The sequence below is a fragment of the Crinia signifera genome, chromosome 3, assembly GCF_055691185.1.
Source record: "Crinia signifera chromosome 3, ASM5569118v1, whole genome shotgun sequence".
Lineage (NCBI taxonomy): Eukaryota > Metazoa > Chordata > Amphibia > Anura > Myobatrachidae > Crinia > Crinia signifera.
Window position 1 is genome coordinate 216,645,377 of NC_139219.1, and position 12,104 is coordinate 216,657,480.

Consider the following 12,104-nt stretch of genomic DNA (forward strand, 5'->3'; position numbering starts at 1 on the left):
ACGTTCACAGTTATTCACCTGAGGAGAACAGATGCTAATGTGACAGTCCAGCAAATCATGACGCAGCTCTATCTCATCAGTCTTACTTTGGAAGATACTCTGAGAATATAGCAACAGACACATTACAACATGATTCACCAAGCAACCACAATATGATCGGCATAGTCCCTTATTCTGGTTCACTCGCAAAGGTAAATTCCTTTACAAACCATGTGCACTGCAGGTGGGGCAGATGTAACATGTACAGAGAGAGTTAGATTTGGCTGCTATATTGTTTCTGTGCATGGTAATTACAGTTTTATTTTTACACTGCAATATATATCTCACTTTGAAGTAAATCCCCACCCAAATCTAACTCTCTCTGTACATGTTACATCTGCTCCAACTGCAGTGCACATGTTTTTGTCCATTTGAGAAGGAATTTGCCTTTGCGAGTGAACCAGAATAAGGGCCATAGTCTGAAGCCTATGTCCCAAAACAATCACTACAAAAGTAGCTTCTAAACAACACAGTTGGAAGCTGAAACAGATGCTTTAGGCGCTTCCTATTCCATGGGTGGGTATAATAGGTCAAAAATGTCTAGGTCGAAACTAAAGGTTAATACGCGAAAGAACAAAAAAATGAAAACTACAACACCTGAGCATGTGGACCCCCTAATTATTGTACCAGGTCCCCTCGCCATTCTGCTATGCTCAGCACACTTTACTGTTCCCAGAGTCAAAGAGTAGGAAGAAGTTCAAAAAACCCAAAATACATGTCAACCTTTTCACATACAGATCATAGCTATGTCGACCTTTTTCTTGTGTTGACCGTATGACCTTGTCAAGCTATACATTATTTGTCAGCCATCTGGATGACCTGTTTGATATATTACACAAGGTCTATGAAAATCTGCTGATGTGAATGGCTCACCCGATAAAAGACTATACACAGATAATATCATCAGACATAGAAAAACGGTTAGTCTCTAACCGTAGGGAAATGGTAGCGTGCCAAGTCCTGGCTTTTTTGATAGAGCAGCACTCTTTTTTTCTTGCTATCCATAGCAATAAGAACATCATCCTCCTGACACCTTGTGCGGTGGCCTGGCGAGGACTCCTTCAGAATCATGGTCATAACTGAAATGTTCTTCTCCAGCTTTCGACGTGTTCTGAAATGGACAGCACATGAGCAAATTAACTAAAACAGAGAAACTAAGGGGTACATTTACTAAGCTCCCATGTTATGACATTTTTATTGCCTATATTACATAAGCTACCTTCCATGTTGGATTTGTGTTTTCCCGATAGTGAGCTCATTTTTGTTTGGCTGCCGAGTTTGCCGGCAGTCAAACACTACTGAACATGAAGCACGCACGAATCAGTCAGATCCATGAAGTTCTTCTGTGTGTACAAGAAAAGGTTAAAAATGTCAAAACAACCCCCCAAAAAAACTGTGTGGGGTCTACCTCCTAAGAATAATCAGCTTTGAGATCTTTGAGTCAGTGCTGGTTCTCAAACTATAGGGCAGAAATAGTATAAGGTTCCCCATATTTTTAAAATCAGCACCAGACTCCACTAGTCAGCAATGTAATGCAACGGCCAGGGAACACATTTACACTGGTCTGTGCAGCCATAGCATTAACCCTCACCCCCAGTCCCTGTGGTCGGCAGACTTTAGGAAAACCATGAATAAATCTACAGTGAAAAAGGTTGACACATGAAAATGGTCAACATGCACTAGGGCGACATTGACAAAAGGTTTTTCATGGCTTTTTTTGTGTCCATGTCAACATGGACCCCAAATTAGTGTAACGCATAGCTCACTATGCCCAGCACCCCTTGGCCAGGGCTGACTACTTAGCGGGTTAATGCTACGGCTGCAGGGGCTGGCTATGGGACTGCCTTACTGACTATTGGAGCCCAGTGCTGGTTTCAAAAATACAATGTCGCCAGGTCCGGACGGATTTATATCTGATTTCTACATCACATTTAAAGACTTAGTAGCCCCACTACTGACGGACCTCTTTAATGAACTATCCACGCTGGGGTCTGCCCCACCAGAACTACTCGAAGCCCGCATAGTGACTATCCCCAAGCCGGGGAAAGACCCATCCCTATGCCAAAATTACCGCCCCATAGCGTTGCTAAATTGCGACATTAAATTGTTTGCCAAAGTGATGGCCCTGCGTATCAACCAGGTATTGCCGTTGCTGGTGCACCCTGACCAGACCGGGTTTGTCCCGGGAAGACAGGCCTCCGACAACACCAGACGGGTGTTCGATCTTATCGACTCCCTATCTGGTGAGCAGGACCTCCTCTTACTATCTTTAGACGCAGAAAAAGCGTTCGACAGACTGAACTGGCGCTACATGCAGGAGGTACTCTGTCGACTTGGCTTCAGAGATCGCATCCTCACGTCTATAATGACACTCTACAGCTCCCCTTCGGCCCGGGTGCTCAGCAACGGCTTCCTCTCAGATACCTTCAATATCACTAATGGTACTAGGCAGGGCTGCCCTCTTTCACCGCTTATCTTTGTTCTATCAATCGAACCTCTAGCCATTACCATACGCAATGATAACAGGATAGGCGGTTTAAAGATTGGCCAGAGCCAACATAAACTGAGTCTATTTGCGGATGATGTTCTGCTTTTCATAACCAACCCTATTACAACTCTCCCTTACCTCCATAATATTTTAGATGCATATAGTTTGGCCTCCTATTACAAATTAAATACTTCCAAAACAGACGCACTCCCAATCAACCTCGCCCCTTCCATCCCCCACCTAAAGTCACTATATCAATACAACTGGCAAAAAGAATCAATAAAATATCTCGGGATTAATATCCCCGCCATCACATCTAAGGTCTTTGACATTAACCTTACCCCCCTGCTTTCTGCCCTAACTGCCCTATCCAACTCCTGGACTGCATACGATATTTCCTGGATGGGCCGTATGGCTGCTTTTAAGATGTCCCTCCTCCCAAAATTGATGTATCTGTTTCGAACTATACCCTACGACTTCCCTCAGAAGCCCCTCCGGCTAGGCTCATCTATTCTGACAAAATATGTGTGGGCCTCCAAGCCCCCAAAGATCGCTCGCGCCAAAATGTGCTTACCCAGAGCATTCGGAGGACTAGACCTTCCGGATTTGTTCTTATATCAGTGGGCATCCCTCCTGGCCCCAATCAAAAACTACTCCACATCTGACTCCCCCACGAGCTGGGTTGCTATCGAGCAATCCCTCTCCCCTCGCATACCCTTGGCCGACCTATTTAGAATACCGCGGCATCTTAGACCGACCCAGCCTCAACTTCTCCCATCCACCAAAGCAGCCCTACGAGCCTGGGACCAATTACTAGCCACTTTAACTACCACGACTAACAACTTGCCCAATATCTCCATAACGACTGTAGCTAAACTCATCCCAAACCTAAACTTAAACTCCTGGAAAGCTCGGGGCATTACCACCCTAAGCGACATCATGGACTCACACTCCCTCCAATCCTTCGCTTCCCTACAGTATAGTTTCCAGATCCCCGCTTCGGAATACCTACATTACACACAAATTGCTCACTGGTGGAGAATCAACATAGCGACCCTACCTCCACCACAGCCCTCTCTCCAAACTATCTTTTCCAGACCTTTTTCAGCCCACACTAAACGTGACATCTCTTTCTGGTATAAGACCCTAATAACCCCCTCTGTTTTCTCGAAAACATCTGCGCACACGAAATGGGAGGCTGACCTAGGTAGAACGTTTACCCCCGCACAATGGCGCCAAATCTTTATCACCTCTTATGATATGTCCAACTGCTTGAACCACACAGAGATGCATATCAAGCTCATAAATAGAATCTACATGACTCCTGAGCGTCTGCACACATTCTGGCCATCATCCTCCAACAAATGTTGGAGGCTGTGTGGTCAAGTGGGGGACATATTCCATATCTTCTGGTCCTGCCCCCTAATACTTAAATATTGGACAGAAGTATTTGATCTAATCTCCTCAGTACTCAAGATCAAAGTCATCCCAGACCCAGCCCTGGCCCTGCTCCATGTCTACCCCCAAGAGATCCCCCCCGTGAAGAGACCAGTCATGGGCCACATACTAATAGCTGCAAGGGCCAACCTAGCTCAACAGTGGAAACAGCCCACCCCCCCATCCTTTTTACAGGTCATTATGAAGATGAACCACCATTTCTTGATGGAGACTGGCCCGACCTTTCCCACCACTCCACCCTTGCCTTCCTCCCACCGCTGGCTACTATGGCATACATATGTATCTGAGGGTGAGGGAGCCCGGTTCTTCCCCTGCACGTCCGCATCAGACCCCCGCCAGTTCAGTCTAAACGAGAACGCGGAGGCCGATGGAGCTGTTGACGCTTCAACCCTTCCCCCATGCATGTAATAACTGTATTGAGTCTGGCAATGCTGGTTCAGCCACTCTGCTGCTTTGTTGCTATAAGATTATATTAGATCTTACCTCTTTTATTTTATCCTTTTTACATTGTATTGTTCGCTCTGCGTAGCGAATTGTCCGATTTATTATGTGCCCTATTCTCCCCCCCCCCCCCTGACAATGCTTCCCTTTTCTTCCTTTTGTACCCCATATACTGATTATACTTTAATAAAAATTTATTGATGTTAAAAAAAAAAAAATACAATGTCGCCCATACGTACTTATTTCATTGTATGTTTGGAACCGGGAACGGTCAAATAGACTGTGGCTGATACTTTAACTACAGGACCACCCTGTGTAATTTTCCCCCTGTATTTTTAGAACCAGCACCAACTCACAGATCCTGGTACTGGTTATGGTCAGGAGGGAGGACGGAGGTGGATACTCAACACAGTTTTATTTTTAACCTTTTTTTCCCCACAAAGGAGGACTGCACGATATGACTGATCCGTGCATGCTTCTACAAACACACCAGCCAAAAGGTGTTCTATTGAAAAATGCATTTTGAGCCTAATTCACTGCATAGTTTTCAGAAATTACCATATATACTCGAGTATAAGCCTACTTTTTCAGAACAGTTTTTATGCTGAAAAAGCCCCCCTCGGCTTATACTCGAGTGCGGGTCCCACTTGAGTCAATACGTTTTCCCAGTTTTTTTATGTAAAATTAGGTGCCTCGGCTTATATTCGGGTCGACTTATACTCGAGTATATACGGTAATCTTTGTAAATATCTGTGTTGTAGTGGTGCCTATGGAAGTCCTGTCGAGTTTGGCCGATGGTCTATGGATTTAAACAGGTGTTCTACCATTTTTTTTAATTCATATATGAGCAAACTATGCTGAGTTTTGTAAATTACCAAGATGCATTTGATGGCCAAGAATTTTTTAATTAACATAAATTATAGTACATTTACCCCCAAGTGTACTGAAAATGCAAAATGTCCTACCTGTGCTCCTCCAAAGCTGCTTCAATGTTAATATTAGATACAACATCTCCAGTAACCAACACAAAGTCCGATCGCAGTAAGGATTTGGCATCCACATCTCTGAGAACATCTCCAAGTGAGAGGTAAAGTTCTGAGGTCACCACACGCACAATATTGGAGCTGGTAGCCCGACACCATTTAGAGTTCCTATCCAGGAATAAATAATGTGAGTAAAACAGCTAAATTACATTACCTACATGCATAGCATACTGAAAATTGTAGCAGTCAAATCAATCCTAAAACCAAGCAACGTAACAGGAAGATTAGATATAAATATTACTAATTTAAATTGTCTCAAGTTAGAGTAAACCAATAAAGATCTTATATTGGAAGATTTTTCATTCAAAAGTTACATAAAAAGATAATTAGTCTACTGGTGACGAAGTTCTGACAAATACCACTTATACCCCTTTCAGACCGTCAATATCGGGTCTTACTGACCTGGTATTTGTGGACTGTAAGCTGCCTGTCCGACCTGGCTTATTGCCGGGTCGCTGATGACACAAGGGGCAGGGCGGAGCATCATCAGGAGGCGGGGGCAGCACTTGCAGCTGACAAAGACGCCTTCGCCATAGTGTGAACGGGACCCGGGTCACTCATCCCGGGTTACCCGTTAACACTGCACCTTGACCCGGGTCAGAGACATGTTCTTCCCTGGAAGTGAACAAGGTTGAAATCCCGGGTTTCTCAACTTGGGGTGGCGCTTTCACACCCTACCTCATCCTGGGTTTGCTTACATAATGACCCAGCAATAACACGGGTTGTGAGTGCGGTCTGAAAGTTAGTGCTGTTTTTTTTTAGACTAGGAGAAAATCTGCACTTTTAAGATTTTTTAGAGCGAATGTGGATTTGCCTTATTCAATTCGATGGCCATTTTTTTTGCCAAGGTAAAAAATTTGGCAGTGCATATAAAACACCTAGATCAGCTAATTTCGGTACTCTTTACTTAGAACGGCGCCCACGATTTTGATCGTGGGCATCGTTAGTAAAAATTCGCGGGCATTGAATGCACTAAAAAATCGGGTGCGATGCGACTGACGCGATGCCCGCGATTTCCCATAGGGAACAATGTTAAATGTCTCAATTGACCCGATTTTCCTGTTCAATGCCTCAATTGACCCGATTTTTCCATAGGAAACCATGTTAAATGGCCCACAGAGGCCAAATAGGCACCCTGAAGTGTGAAACGGCCCCCACAATTGTTAACGCCACCCCACGATCAACGTGAACCCGAAGCGTGGCGAGCGCAGCGAGCCCACGAGGGGCGGCGGTACGCGTCCTATGACCTTTTCATACCCCCACTATCCACGTCGGCGTGGAGTTGAGAATAGAAAGTGTGGCGAGCACAGCGAGCCACCGAGCCCAAAGCATGGCGAGCCCCGCGAGGGGACGCGGACAGCTGTGAAGCCCGCGAGGGGACGCGGACAGCTGTGAAGCCCGCGAGGGGGCGCGGATACCTGTGAAGGTATCCGCGTCCGCTCGCCACGCTTCGGGCTCGGTGGCTCGCTGCACTCGCCACAGTTTCTATTCTCAACTCCACGCCGACGTGGATAGTGGGGGTATGAAAAGGTCGTAGGACGCGTACCGCTGCGCTCGCCACGCTTCGGGTTGACGTTGATCGTGGGGTGGCGTTAACAATTGGGGTGCCCATTTCACACTTCAGGGTGCCTATTTGGCCTCTGTGGCCCATTTAACATTGTTTCCTATGGAAAAATCGGGTCAATTGAGGCATTGAACAGGAAAATCGGGTCAATTGAGACATTTAACATTGTTCCCTATGGGAAATCGCGGGCATCGCATCGCACCCGATTTTTTAGTGCATTCAATGCCCGAGATGGCCACGATGGGCGCCCTTCTAGGTAAAGAGTACCCTAATTTCTGCAACCAATGCTTTTTGAGGCCTTTTTAGCCAAAAAAGTGAAAAGTCATCAACAAAAAATACCTTCAACAGTGTTGAAAACATACTGGTTGGTCTTTCCTGCAATCTTCACACTGAGCAGCTGATGAAAAGTCATTGCATTGTAAAGCTAGGTAGAGATTACATCATCTAGCATTCTAATCTATGACCAAATGTGACAAGTCATTATCAAACTCAAATCATTACTTAAGGCTTGGTAACTGTGGAAACTAATTTAGTGATCTGAACATTATTTTAAATAACAGTTAAAAAATTTTAAAGTTTAAAACATTTAAAAAAATATATAATAAAAAAATCCTCATTAGCATAGAATATTCTAGATTAGTATTATAACCTATTAATGTGTAACGTAATTATTGCCTTACAACCAAAGCCATTGAGAATAACGGATCATGAAGTGTCTAATTGACACCAATGGTACTCAATTATCTGTGGTAAATTACTGCAGCTAATGATGGCCAGTGGGTTATCCAGTTAGCCCTGACTAGCCAGCATTTATTGGTTAGTAGGCTTTGCAAAGCAAAGTCCCTGATAACAGGCCCTTAAGGCCCCCATACACTAGGGCGACTTGTCCTTAGGACAAGTCGCCCCCGACTTCCCCCTGAGCTTCCCCGGCTGCTCCCCGGGGGAGCTTGATTAGATTGGCACTTGATGTGCCATTTTTTACATGTGATAAATCGTCTCGATTTATCACATGTAAAAAACCCGGGGAGCAGGGGGGGCTACAGAGGTGGGAGCAGGGGGGCTGGGGACGTTGCGGGGGACAGCGTCTGTGCTGCGAGTCGGTAGAGGGAGCAGGGGGGGCTGGGGACGCTGCGGGGGACACGTCGGTGTCCCCCGCTGCTGGGGACGCTGCGGGGGACAGCGTCTGTGCGGCAAAGCGGTAGAGGGAGCAGGGGGGGCTGGGGACGCTGCGGGGGACACAGGCGGCATAGAGCCGGGCAGGGGGAGCCGGCCGGGAGCTGTCAGTAATGAATAAAAAAAAAAAGCCCATACAATGAATGGGCAGCCTGTGATTGGCTGCTGAGCGCTCTCTCAGCCAATTGCTGACTGGCTGAGAGAGCGCTCAGCCAATCACAGGCCGCCCATTCATTGTATGGGCTTTTTTTTTTTATTCATTACTGACAGCTCCCGGCCGGCTCCTCCTGCGCGGGTCTATGCCGCCTGTGTCCCCCGCAGCGTCCCCAGCCCCCCCTGCTCCCTCTACCGCCGCGCCGCCCCACTAGGTCCCAAGTCGGGTGGTCGGACGTGCAGCAGGTCCGACCACCCGACGCAGATCCGATGCGCACGGGACCGCGCATCGGATCTGAGGGGACATCAAAACTAGCCGATTTTGGTCCGATTTCGGCCAGATCCGACTGATCTGGCTGAAATCTGACCAAAATCGGCTAGTGTATGGGGGCCTTTAGAGTCCAGTTTCCAACAGTGGGGCAGATGTATTAAGCCTTAACAAGAGATAAATTAAAGTGTGATAAGGAGAGATATGTCCAGCCAATCACCTGCTAACTGCCATGTTACAGGCTGTGTTTGAAAAAAGTCAGTAAGGAGCTGATTGGCTGGACATTTATGTCTCTTTATCACCCTTGCATTTATCTCTTGTTAAGGCTTAATACATCTGCCCCAGTCATACATAGGGTATGGGAACTTATTGGATCCCATGCATTGTCACAGAAAAATGGATCATTTACCACACCGTAAAAACAGGCTATAATTGCATCGCCCGATAATGACCATTAGTCAAAAATTGGGCTAAAAGGCAATTCAATTACCGCCAGCAACAGGATAATCCCCAATATATCCCTACAGATATGATTTGTTGAAATATCCTGAAAACGGGTTAAGTGCACATAAAAATTGTCCATGCTTTCTTTATGTGACCATTTAAAATCACTGTAGAGAAAAAAAACAACAAGATATCTGTTATCCCAGGTAAAAAGTATAGTGTTAGAGCTTTATGTTCGGAAGATAAAGTGAGCAAATCCCTGAAAGTCAGAGAGAAAGAGAAGGTCCACAATCTATGCCCAAGATAACACATGCCTGTTCTGAGAGAAAATGGCACCTTTCGGTCCTCCTACAATTGACAAGTTTTGCTCACTGGTTACCTCAGGTGATCTTTTATTTCATTTGCCATCCAGCAGCAAAACACAAATGTTTCTTTAACACCAGTGGCAGTGAGGAATTCCAGTGTATAATCAATTAAAGCCACATTAGCCAGTGGCAAGAGAGCCTGTAAAAAAAAAAAAATGAATATCACTGTGGCATTATCAAAAACTTGCACAAATGTTACACAAATAATGTGAGCATGGTTAGCATTACTGCATCACAGCACTGAGGTGGTGGGACAATATATACCAGAGGCATTCTACTGTGGCACTGTAATGTTAATAACCGGAACCAGGTCATAGAACACCGGACAGGCTCCATTCATTAATCTCTGTCGTTCCTGAGCCTCCTGTGACTCATGTCACCAGGGAGAGAATAAAGCCTCCCTGTATAGCCTGGGGATTAAATATAAACCGGAACAGTCCTGACAATACTGAGTGTAATCTCCACTTCCCCATGCCCCTGGTGAAAGCTATCACAGGCACACCTCCCGGAAAGGACATCCCCCAGACCGGACACTAAAGGCTCTGGAATGCAGAGTTTGCCCGGTATGGTGTTATGGGGTCCACTGTAATGTATCATAATATAACTGGGAGCACTGTAGTTTTAAGTTCATAACATGAAACCCTATGAATTGCATAACTAAAAAGCTTCAGTAGACTGTACACTTGTTCAGAACATAAAGTAAACTAAATAATCACTTAAACTACTTCTTACTAATGTAATGTTTACTTTACTTAAAATTCAAAACAAGTCTACTGCTGTTTTAAAGCAATTTAGTTATGCTAACCATAGTGGGCCTTATGTTCTGAACTTGAACAGACACTGTGGTGTAAACTACGGCACTACCATGCTTTATAAAACTGACTAGGGCTCTGCTTCCAAGCATTGGCCCCTTAAAAATGTTTTGAGATCGAAATGATAGATTGGCACCATATGATCGAGAGGTACAAAATGTTGACAGGTTAACAACAAAAATCAACATGACAATGTTTTACAAATGTTTTCCGGGCTTTTCACATTTTCTCAACACTTGCTTGACTTACTACCCACGTGGACATCTATTGGCAATAATAAGCTTTGGTGAGCAAAGTGGAGCGAGCCATCTTGTAAGCGTGGCAAGTGATGGGAGCCAGAGGGTACACATTTGTATGGATATGAAATATATGATACAGTATGGCCCAAAAACATGCATTAACCATTGTCATGGCGATGTTTTGTACTCGTCGACCTTAAGCACTCTTGGCCATAACATTGTTGATCTATTAATTCACACCCAAATTTTTTACGTGAGCACAGAAAGTTCTGGCTAGCTGGAATATGGAGCATGGCGCACAGGAGCATATGTACAAAGCCCATACACTTATCCGATTTTGGTTGATTTTGCCCAATTCTGACAGAGCAGACCGAGAAATTGTCCAAATCGGATGTGTTTGACATCCCATCCAACCCGATGGGCGGTCCCATGTGCATTGGGTCAGATCATACATTTTGAACCTGCTGCAGGTTCAATCTGTCGGATCGGACCCATCAGCTGCACATCGCGAGTGCTTTTTAGCACCCACGATGTGTTGGTCCGATCCGTAGGGGTGTTCCAGCGGTGAAGCACCGCTGGCACACACCTATGTGAAGGGGCGGGAAGCAGGAAATGCACGGGGGGCTGTGGGTTCAGCAGCGAGGCGGGCAGTCCACACAGAAATAAAAATACCTGCCCGCTCTGCCGCTGCACCCTCAGCCCCTTCACGTAGCCCAGACTCCATGCTGCCAAATGCCAAATCGTAGTGAACTTTTCCAGGCAGCTGCCAGAGAAGCTCAGGAGAAATTAGGGCGGACAAGTAGCCTAATGTATGGGGGCCTTTTGACTTGAGATAAAGTACCAACCAATCAGCTCCAAGCTGTCATTTTTCTAACACAGGCTGAAACAGTGTATCTTAGGCGCTAATTAGCCTGTATTTTATCTGCCCACATTCTCCGCTGACGGCTTACTGAGCCTCAGATGCTTGTGCATGTCTGTATTACCGAGTACGGCTGCTCTGCTGCGGGTACTGCACTTGTCCCAGTCAAACACATGTGTCACCCGGCAGCCAGCCCTATGCTCGCCCAGCCCAGCTCAGCTCTCACCCGCGCTGCAGCTACACTTACCCGTGGCCGGTCCTTGGTAATGGGGTAAAACCTCCTGTTGAAGCTGTCGGCTATCAGCACGGCCTGTAGGGGAGGTAGCTCATCTTCACCCCCCGCACCTCGCTTTCCCACCCGCGCAGCCATGTTACTCACTCATACACTCAGCAGTAATCCCCCTCCCCGGCCACCGTAGTCCGTGTCACCCGGCGCTTTCAACGGTGGCCGAGAAGAGACAAAACGAGTAGCCGCTAGCAATTTGTGTGGCAGCAGCATTCAGCCATCTTGCTACACCTTATTAAATAATGCGATAGACTGAGCTAGGACAGACATGTACATCGTAAATAGTTGTTGGCTGGCGAGGAAGGTGTGCAGAAGGAATAACTGGAAAGCAACGTAGTTAAGGTGGGCAATCGACCCTCCAATGAGATTATTTCGAGCTGCGCTGCAGTTAGTAAACTAACTATTAATGGCTTCTATCGAATTCTGCTAAATTCACTCCACCATCGATGGTCATGGCTACTATGGTCTCACT

General features: G+C 46.0%; 1 protein-coding gene across 1 annotated transcript in view; it reads right to left on the reverse strand.

The window, feature by feature from the left end:
* The window catches only part of EIF2B5 (eukaryotic translation initiation factor 2B subunit epsilon), a 38,471-nt gene extending 26,606 nt beyond the window's left edge, over positions 1–11,865 (reverse strand). Inside the window, exons 1-5 of the mRNA XM_083177426.1 lie at positions 11,594–11,865; positions 9,451–9,575; positions 5,392–5,577; positions 973–1,150; positions 19–99 (exon numbers count right to left, since the gene is read on the reverse strand). Coding sequence (XP_083033552.1) covers positions 19–99; positions 973–1,150; positions 5,392–5,577; positions 9,451–9,575; positions 11,594–11,716 — 693 coding nt within the window. The 5' untranslated portion in view covers positions 11,717–11,865. The remainder of the gene's footprint in view (positions 1–18; positions 100–972; positions 1,151–5,391; positions 5,578–9,450; positions 9,576–11,593) is intronic.
* Positions 11,866–12,104: the final 239 nt, after the last annotated feature.